Below are 9,672 nucleotides of genomic sequence, written 5' to 3'. Positions count from 1 at the left end.
ACTTTTGTTGTAGTCATTGGTCCTTCAGGTACAAGCAATGGTTCCTCAGCTACAAGCTCCTTTGGTTCAAGCTCAGCTACACTTTCCTCATGTTCAACCTCAGCTATACGCTCATCCTCCTTAGCTCCATCCATGATCACATCAATGTGAAGATTGGGAATCCGGGTGCGCTCGTTTCAGTTCATATATGTATATAAAAAATAATACTAATTCTAAATTTAAATTACTAATTCTATAAGAAAAAATGAATTAAGAAAATTATATAATTAATTACTATAATGCCATAATTAAATAAATTATACTACAATTATTAATCCTAAAAGAAAATGAAATGTAGATATTTACCTTTACATAAACAAATAATATTCTCATGATAACGTCTTTGAATTTTTGATTAATTTATGATAATGTTAGTATAGTTTTATTTAAAGTTAGTTAGACAAGTAGTAAAACTATTATGTATGAGATTACAAAATATAGAACAAAATAAATTTAAGAAATTGTTATTTTTTCAAATATGAGATAAAATTAGTTTTCAGAGAATTATGTTTGATTAATTTTTAGTTTTTTACAAATATTAAGTAAGATATAAATTTGATATAATGCATATTTCTTTTTATAAAAAAAAATATAAATGTTACTCATTGAGATTGAGTGCATATAATTAAAATCTAATTTTATTATTATGTAATATATAAAGAAATTGTACTACAAGATAAAGTGTGTGAACTCTAAATCCGTTTAAAAAAATCAAATGATATAAAATTAATATTTTGAATATAACTTAAAATTTCACATATTTTCTTATATCCGCGAGCCTAATCTAGTACTCCCTCCGTTTCAAAATATAAAATGTTTTAATTAAAGCATGCATATTAAGAAGTCTTTACTTTTAACAAGTTCAACCAATGAGAAACAATATTGTATAATATAAAATACTAAACTAATCTAAAATTGTATAGAAACTTGAAAACATCCTATATTATGAAACAAAAAACTTTTCTAAAATATTTTATATTTTGAAACGGAAAGAGTATATTTTATAAAGTCTGGTAACTTTGGAAACCCTCCATTAGTATTATTGAAATGGTAAGAGAGGTATATGTGATCTACAATATTATAGGTGTGAACTCAAAGGTTTTGGTTAACCAATTAGCAAGCAACCCACATAATTAGCCGGAAAAGAAAACTACTCATAATATCGAACGTGGAATGACATCGTTTCATGTGAATCCGCGTTTGTCCTACACGCGTTTCCTTGTTCTGTACATCAAACTGAACAAAGTCAGAACGTAATAATAGTTTTGTATATCGACATTACCGCTTCACTCACGTGGACTTGCCACCCTAGTCAAACCTGATATATAACCCACCTGATCGATTACTAATCCATATCTCGTAATTCATTACATTCATTTTTTCCCCTCTTATCTATTTCTTTCTACTTATACACGAGCAATAAGAATCTAGCTACTTTGATCTTTTAATCAAGAAACGAGAAAAAGAAAACTAGGGTTTTTTGTGGTGGAATATTTTTTCGTTTTATTTATATTAAAATGATGCAGTTTGTGAAAAATTTCCCACTATTGGCCCTCGTAGTCATAAGCTTAGCCGGAACGGCGACAGTAGAGGCTGCGACGGGAATGAACCCTCCGATGAAGCTGGTTTGGCATTATTACAAAGTTACCAACACTTGTGATGATGCAGAGACTTATATTAGATACCAAGTCGAAAAGTTTTATAAGAGTGATAATACCGTTGCCCCCAAGCTACTTCGTCTGCTCTACTCCGATTGTATGGTTAATGTAAGTAAACACTAACAATAACATCATCAACATTACTTTCATTTTCTTATTTCTTATAGCCTATATATGTTGTTAATCTATTTGAAAATGTGTGTGTAGGGATGTGATGCTTCGGTTCTTCTGCAAGGACCAAACTCAGAGAGGACAGCTCCGCAAAATCGAGGGCTTGGAGGTTTTGTAATAATCGATAAAATAAAACAAGTTCTTGAATCACGTTGTCCTGGTGTTGTTTCTTGCGCTGATATCCTCAACCTTGCCACTAGAGATGCTGTTCACATGGTACATATATACGCATACGCGCATCTTCTGTACTTTATTGATTGATTATTGTTGGAATTTTTCTGATTGGTGTTTTTTTTTTTTGATGACGGTTAGGCTGGAGCACCGTCTTACCCTGTGTTTACCGGGAGAAGGGACGGTGGGAGACTAAATGCAGACGCCGTGGATCTTCCGTCACCGTCCATCTCAGTCGACGAGTCATTGGCATACTTCAAGTCTAAAGGTCTTGACGTTTTGGATATGACTACCCTTCTAGGTATTTCATCGTCTTGTTTTTCTCTCTTTCCCTTTAAACACAAGCATCTTCTATCGTTTATTCTAGTTAGGAAAACGTACTCGCAAAGCACAACAAATTCACGTTTATATTTACATATAGTGTTTACTTTTTCCAAATGATTCCCCACAAGCATAAGCATTTTAATCACTAACGTAGACATCAAATGAACTGTTTTGGGTTTGACATTTTTCCCATTTGTAATTTGCAAAAAATAATATCTGAAAAATTATTTGATAATTTAAATATATGACATTTGAAACAATGATTGTATTTTAACGTTGAAAAATACTAAGATTGTAATTCAATGCTCTAGCTATGTTTGGCAGAGAGGAAGATCTTAATTACCACTACTATAAAGATTACAAATATTTGAACTATTCTCATTGTATACAACACTTAACTACTGCAAAATAAAATTTACAAGACGGTTTCACATTCTGGAATTTTTAAGAATATCCAAATAGTAATCCAGCTAGTAATCAAGAAATAAAGATATAATATACAACCAAAGTGGATTTAACTAGCTTTCTCGTAGATGATTTATAACAACCTCTAATATATTGTGTAATGGAACAGGAGCACACTCAATGGGGAAGACACACTGCAGTCACATAGTGAACAGACTATATAACTTCAAGAGCACAGGGAAACCAGATCCGAGCATGAACACTACATTGGTATCACAACTTCGATATCTTTGTCCTCCAAGAACACAAAAGGGCCAAACCGATCCACTCGTTTATCTAAACCCAGACTCAGGCTCGAGCAACAGATTCAGCAACTCCTACTACTCCCGTGTTTTGTCTCATAACGCTGTTTTGGGAGTAGACCAAGAGCTGCTCAACAACGATGACTCGAAGGAGATCACACAAGAGTTCGCTTCAGGTTTCGAAGATTTCAGAAAGTCATTTGCTTTGGCAATGTCGAGGATGGGATCTATCAATGTATTGACCGGAACAGCTGGAGAGATTCGCCGAGACTGCAAAGTTACCAACGCTAACTACGGAGCTTAAACTATATAATTATATCTTATTTAATTTATTATTATGTGTGTGTGTTTGTTATAAAATTATAAATATTTTATCATCAACAAGGATGGAAGATAAATAAGATAAATTGTTGAATCTTGCAAAAATGTAACAACGTTTTAACGAGACTGATTACATTGGATCCGTGCTAGAGCACGAGTTGAAATTTCTTTTATTTATATTATAATTTTAGAATAAAATATAATTTATATAATTGTTTTAAAAAAAAATTTTGGATAAAACACTATGCAACAAAATCATATGCCAAATATGATAGCTTGAAAAAAACACTTATTTAGTAAGTTTTATATTGTTAATTTTGTAATTTTATGTATGAGAAATATGTTTGTTGTTTGTTTTTATTTTAAGTTTTGAATATGTTTGCTGAAAGTTTTTTTTTTAACTATGACCCGTGCTTAGGAATATTTTATTTTCAACTGCACAATAAGATTTTGGAAATCACGATTAAGTGTGATAAATTGTCAAGATTTTATTCTTTTTTACGCATAAAAGTATATTTTTATGTCTAACAGTATATACTTTGTAACAATATATGGAATACTAAATATTTTATTTATGAAATTATATAAATCATTGGAATATTCTCTTTAGAAGAATTCTTTGGGATATTCTTAACTGTATTCATATAGCCCACATATTGACCAATTAATCTATAACATTTTTTTGTAACTAATCTATATTTAATCCATAATCTATTTTGTAACCAACTTATAAAAATTATATAGTCTATTAAAAAAGTTGTATACTTCCGTTTCTATTAAAAGGTTTGGAAGAGACATTAACAACTTGAAAGTCGCATGTTTCTTTTTTTTTCATTTGATATTAGCAACCTTCAAAGTTCTCTTAAGCTAGCTAGCTTTGCATTTTTTTTTCTTATTAAAAAGGTACCCCCCTCTGTTTGTTAAAAAATACACCAATGAGGTTTTTGTTCACATTTTGAAGAGGAAAAAAATTTGATAAAGGCAACAAAACAAATTTGCATGATATAAAAAAAAACAAAAACGCTGCGTTTCAAAGATAAAACATTTTTTAAACACGTCGTCATCACAAATAAGAGATATTTGATAGCAGTCTTCGTAGGCTTCGCTTCGGCCTTGGAGGCTCTCTCTCTCTCTCTCTCTCTCGCAGTCTCACTCATGGCCGTACCCGGATTCTTCTCTTCCACGGCGCTTCTCCGTAACCACTCTCTTACTGAAATACAACATTTTTTTTCTTTAATTTTTACTCGCAATATCTCTATCTATGCATTTTTCGCGTTTGTTATTGCTAATTGATATTCTCATGTACTCTATTGATTGGGAGTTTTCTTCTTTGCATTCCATTTTTTTTTTACTTTTCAGCAAAATTCTTTGATTCTCTCCTCAAAATTTTTTTCATGAATTGAGTTGAGAAAAATACTACTTGGCAGGGCATTGTCCTGTATCGAAAACAGAGGAGGGAGGAGGAGGAAGCTGCTTCCATGTCGCGCCTCGCCGAGTTTTTCATCCTCACCGTCTCAACACTAATTCTGGGTACTATGAATTGCCCTTTCTTCTCCATTACCCATTAGTTCTGTTAAGTAAAGTTGAGATTTTTTTTTTTTTTTTTTTTTTGGTTTCTCAAAGTAAATACGTTGGATTAAGTTTTGTTGCTTATGTGTGAGTTTGATATAACCTAAAAAAGATGTTAGATTCTAGTTTCTTTCTTGTTTTTGGAAAGCTTTATCTGTGTAACTCCTGCATGATAGTTCAGTTTTGGTTATATGTTTCTAGTCAAATGGTTTTCATGAACCTTGAGATACAGTAAAAGCTGAACAATCTTGTATTCACCATTTATTGTTCTCAATCTTGCATACATTATTTATTGTTCTCATATGGGAGCTCGTGAACTATATAAAAGCTGTGTATTTGATCCGAAGTTGTTTTCCTTTTCTTTTTCTTTTTAGTTTGTTAGTGTATTAGAAACTATTAGTTGAGATCATACTTTTCATTTGTTGCTTGAGCTAGGGAATATAACTAAATGTGTTTCGGTTTTACTTGATGCATTAGGTTATCTTAATCTGCAGTAAAAGGCTAAAAAGATATCTGAGCATATGTGCCATGAGTGTATCAGAACATATGTGCCATGAGTTTCAACTATCAGGGTTATCTTATTAGATGCCAAATATTTTGTGAGAGAGACATTGCATTTTTATTTTTTCTTTTATATTTGAATCTTTTCTTATAATTTACCAAATTCTTAATGCACATTACCAGGAGTGGATTTCTCAAGTGTAACAGTGACTATTTTACAAGAAAATATTTGCGGAAGAATAGGACTCAAGCTATAGCAGAGTATGTGGGTTCAACTTCAGATCCTAAGAAGCCAACTGGGAAGTCAAGTTATCATCCTTCAGAAGATATCAGAGCATATGTGCCAGAGAATCCTGAAGATTCTAGGCTTTCCCCTCCTGTAACTGCTAGAACCATCATTGAGGTATTATTATATGGCATCTTTCACCCAACATTTCATATGATTAGTTTTCACTTTTCAGGTAAAACAATCCTAGGACTGATGTCTTAACCTAAGTTACAGTTTTATGTTTGTGTGAAGAGTTCTGGTTGCTACCTTATTGTGGTTTCTTCAGTATTCATCTATCAGAAATTTAGAATGCAACCACCATTACCAGTGTGACTATGCTTGTTTTATTTTTTAAACCTGGTTTTACGGATCTGACATTTCCCGTAGTGTGTCTTGTTTAGGTGAACAAAAAAGGAACCCTGATGCTTTCAGGTTTACTTGGTATTGGAGTTCATGAGAATATTCTCTGGCCGGATATACCTTATGTAACAGATCAGCATGGAAGTAAGAAAAAATAGTCTTGTTCTTACTTCATATTGGCTTTATAACTGTCAACCATTGAATTGGATTACGCTTATTCTCTGCAGATATATACTTTCAAGTAAAAGAAAATGAGGACATAATGCAAACTGTTGTTGCTTCTGATAACAATTATGTGGTATGTTGTCTCTTCCAGGCATATTATGCATATCCCGTTATATCACATTCTTTATAGACGATTCATTCAAGATTTTAAGCCTAGCTTTGACAGAGAACATATTTGTTTTCATAATTTTGGAATGGTAGCTAAAGCTGCTTTCTTATGACTGCTAAGCATACTTTAATAGCAGTCATCTAAGTTTGTGCCACTGCTTTATATTACTTTTATGCATGTCAATATGTTTTTAGTGTTTTACTGTATTTTAAATGACTGTGCTGAAACGGTGTAGTCTTTACAACTTGCGCTATTGTTTTCTGTCTATTAAAAGTTTACATATGCGATGCAGCAAGTAATAGTAGGTTTTGATACGATGGAGATGATCAAGGATATGGAGCTGAGCAGTCCATCTGGTATTGGTTTTGGGATTGAAGAAATCGAAGATGGTGAAAGTGAAGTAGAGGATGAAAACAAGGGGGATGATGATGAAAGAGAAGACAAAGATGATGAGGTTTGAAAATTTCATTTCACTCATTCGTGCTCAATTATTGAGGAACTTCATATGGAAAAAAAACATGTGGGATGCGTAGCATACTTCAGTAGTCATAGTGTGATCTTTTACTTCAGGAATGGGTTGCTGTTCTAGAAGATGGAGATGAAGACGATGATTATGTTTCGGATTCTGATGAATCACTTGGAGATTGGGCAAACTTGGAAACAATGCGGTATTGTCATCCTATGTATTTTGCCCGGAGGATGGCCGAGGTTGCTTCAAATGATCCTGTAAACTGGATGGAGCAGCCGTCAGCTGGCCTTGCTATCCAGGGACTATTGAGTCGTGTTGTTGTGGAAGATCACTCGGATATCCAAAAACATATCTCTGATTGCAAGGCTACATGTACTGACAAAAACAAGGATGTAGAAAACTTAGAAGAGAAATTTGAAGGCCTTGGTAGGCCAAGTGGGGATGAATCTGAGATATTGCAGGTTGAAAATTCGAGAAATGCCATATCGTACTACAAGCTGGAGATAATAAGAATCCAGCTCATTACGGCACAGGGGCATCAGGTTTACACTAAAGCTTCTCCCTCTTTCCCCTTGTGTTATTTTGGTTATTATGAGATCAAACAAAAGTAAACACCAAAGTCAGTCCATGTTCCCATTTTGAAGTGGCAATTATTATCTATGCTCAAAGCTTTTGCTTGGTTGTGTATTTTTGCTTTTGTACAGACTGAAGTGAAAGTGGAAGACGTCAGGAAAGCACAACCTGATGCTATTGCTCGTGCATCAGATGGTATCGTGACTCAGTTAGAAGAAAATGGCGATAAACTAACTGAAGCTCTCAGATCTCTGTGTTGGAGGCATAAAGGGCTTCAAGCAGAGGTAAGAAAACAAGAACTTTAAATGAAGTTGTGTAGCTTGCACGACTAAATTGCACGATCATGAATAAATCCGATGATAACACAACGCAGGAAGTGAAGCTCATTGGGATAGATTCACTTGGTTTCGACCTCAGGATTTGCTCAGGAATGCAAATTGAGACATTACGGTTTGCATTCGCGGTAAGGGTAGGTCGAATTTTTCCTTTTGTATCTTCTTAGACTCTGTTTAGTGATCAATGTTACATACGATTATCACAACAAACCTGTTTCACTGACATAACAATTGCAGTTAGATTAATGTGGCCTGAGAAGTGAGAACTCTCTCTATTGCAGGCAACATCAGTACACAACGCTGAGGGACAGTTGAGAGATTTATTATTCGCATCGACACCTTCCAAACCGCAGAAACCAAAACAAACGATGATGTAGCTACAAGAAACATATTCAACTGCAAGTTTCTGTGTATGAATGGGAAGTGTCCCCTCACTAGTCAGACATGAACTAAGAACTCATGTTAACGGCTTATTCTTGATGCTGTATCGTTGTGTTATGTTATGTACATCCACTCAGTATTTATACTATGCCGTTCACATTTTGTAACTAAACTGCATTTTCAGATTTACAAAAAAAAAATACTAAGTAAACGGAAAAGGTGGACTATCTATCACAAAGGATTTTACCGGAGAAGAACAAGTTAAAAAGCCACAATTGATTAAATTCAAAATCTTTATTCACATAACTTTTGAGCAATTTGGAAGCAAAACGAAAGAAAAAAAAGTATGCAGACTCAAAACGCTGCGTTTCATGGATAACCTTTTTTTGACGCATCATCATATCTAGGATTTATATATAAGAGGGATATTAAAATCTGTTGCTGTTCAGCTTTTCTATTGTGTGAGTTTTAAAACAATAAAGTAACAAAATGAATTCCCTATACATTCTACTCTCTAGTTTTCATAAGTTTATTTTTAAAATTTGTACTTTTACTTTTGTATTTAAATCAAGTTTAAATAAAGTAAATTTTAATCATCCTTCTTGTCTTTATTTTGCGTTAATCATTTTATCTTTAAATTTGTTTCTTCTATAGTTATACAAAATTATACTATATACTCTATATTTTATCCTGGATTTAGTCAAAAACGTATGGTATCAGAGCCAAAAGATTTTTGACTATAGTATGATATATGTTTTTCTTACACCATCCAAGCCAAAAGATACTTGTTTAATCTATCCTTAAGCCTAGTGTTAAAAACCAACCTACCAGAACCTTGTCAAGAGCGTAGATAGCATAGGTGTTCCAGACTATAAGACCAGAAGGCAGTGAATCCGTTGGTAAGCCCATGCGTCATTCGTCATCGATGAGATCGGTTAGTTTGCATTTTTAGCATTACACTAAGAATAATTTAAACATGGCATCTAAGGTTAGGAAGTTGTTTAAGTCTAAGCATGCATCATCCTCTACATCTCAAAAAACAATTAATTCAAGAGAAATTATGTCAAAAATTACAACCTTTAATCAAGAAATATCAAAAGATCAACTACCGCATGTTAATCCACAAAATATATATCAAATAGGAACTTTTGATTTTAGAACTGTGTATTCAATCAAAGAACATGAACAAACTTTATCAATACAAAATGAATTTGAAGAAATTAAACTACTTTCTTCTATGGCTTTAGAAAACTATAAAAGAAAAAACTTTACTTATATTCATTTTGGTCTAATACAAATAGCAATTAAATTTTTATCTAGAACAAGGATTGATTCCCCAATACTCATGTTATTAAGAGATAAAACACTTTTAAAATTTGAAGACTCCTTATTAGGAGCAGTACAATTAAACTTATGCAACAGAGCTATATATTTTAATTGTGCACCAAATTTTCAAGTGAGCTTACATGATCCTACAATATTTAATATTTT

At 33.0% G+C, this 9,672-nt stretch overlaps 2 protein-coding genes across 6 annotated transcripts; both read left to right on the top strand.

Moving 5' to 3' along the window:
• Positions 1-1,391: 1,391 nt before the first annotated feature.
• LOC104706704 (putative peroxidase 61) lies at positions 1,392-3,496 on the top strand. Its single transcript, XM_010422914.3, has 4 exons — positions 1,392-1,805; positions 1,905-2,084; positions 2,181-2,340; positions 2,938-3,496. Exons 1-4 carry the CDS (start codon positions 1,557-1,559, stop codon positions 3,372-3,374), a joined length of 1,026 nt encoding a protein of 341 aa, XP_010421216.1. The 5' UTR covers positions 1,392-1,556; the 3' UTR covers positions 3,375-3,496.
• An 849-nt stretch (positions 3,497-4,345) lies between these two features.
• LOC104706703 (uncharacterized protein At3g49140) lies at positions 4,346-8,399 on the top strand. Of its 5 annotated transcripts, none has more exons than XM_010422913.3 (10): positions 4,346-4,586; positions 4,819-4,921; positions 5,645-5,864; positions 6,131-6,233; positions 6,317-6,387; positions 6,716-6,877; positions 6,994-7,434; positions 7,597-7,749; positions 7,839-7,928; positions 8,082-8,399. In XM_010422913.3, the coding sequence occupies exons 1-10, from the start codon at positions 4,547-4,549 to the stop codon at positions 8,175-8,177; spliced, it is 1,479 nt and encodes a 492-aa protein (XP_010421215.1). In that variant the 5' UTR covers positions 4,346-4,546; the 3' UTR covers positions 8,178-8,399. The 5 variants fall into 5 exon arrangements, with proteins under 5 accessions (XP_010421215.1, XP_087318244.1, XP_010421214.1 ...); XM_087462118.1 differs by having other exon boundaries at positions 4,451-4,586; positions 8,038-8,399; XM_010422912.3 differs by having other exon boundaries at positions 4,451-4,586; positions 7,839-7,934.
• The last annotated feature ends 1,273 nt before the right edge of the window (positions 8,400-9,672 follow it).

Source organism: Camelina sativa, chromosome 8 (assembly GCF_030686135.1).
Source record: "Camelina sativa cultivar CO46 ecotype springtype chromosome 8, ASM3068613v1".
Lineage (NCBI taxonomy): Eukaryota > Viridiplantae > Streptophyta > Magnoliopsida > Brassicales > Brassicaceae > Camelina > Camelina sativa.
This window is presented reverse-complemented; position numbering and strand designations above follow the sequence as displayed.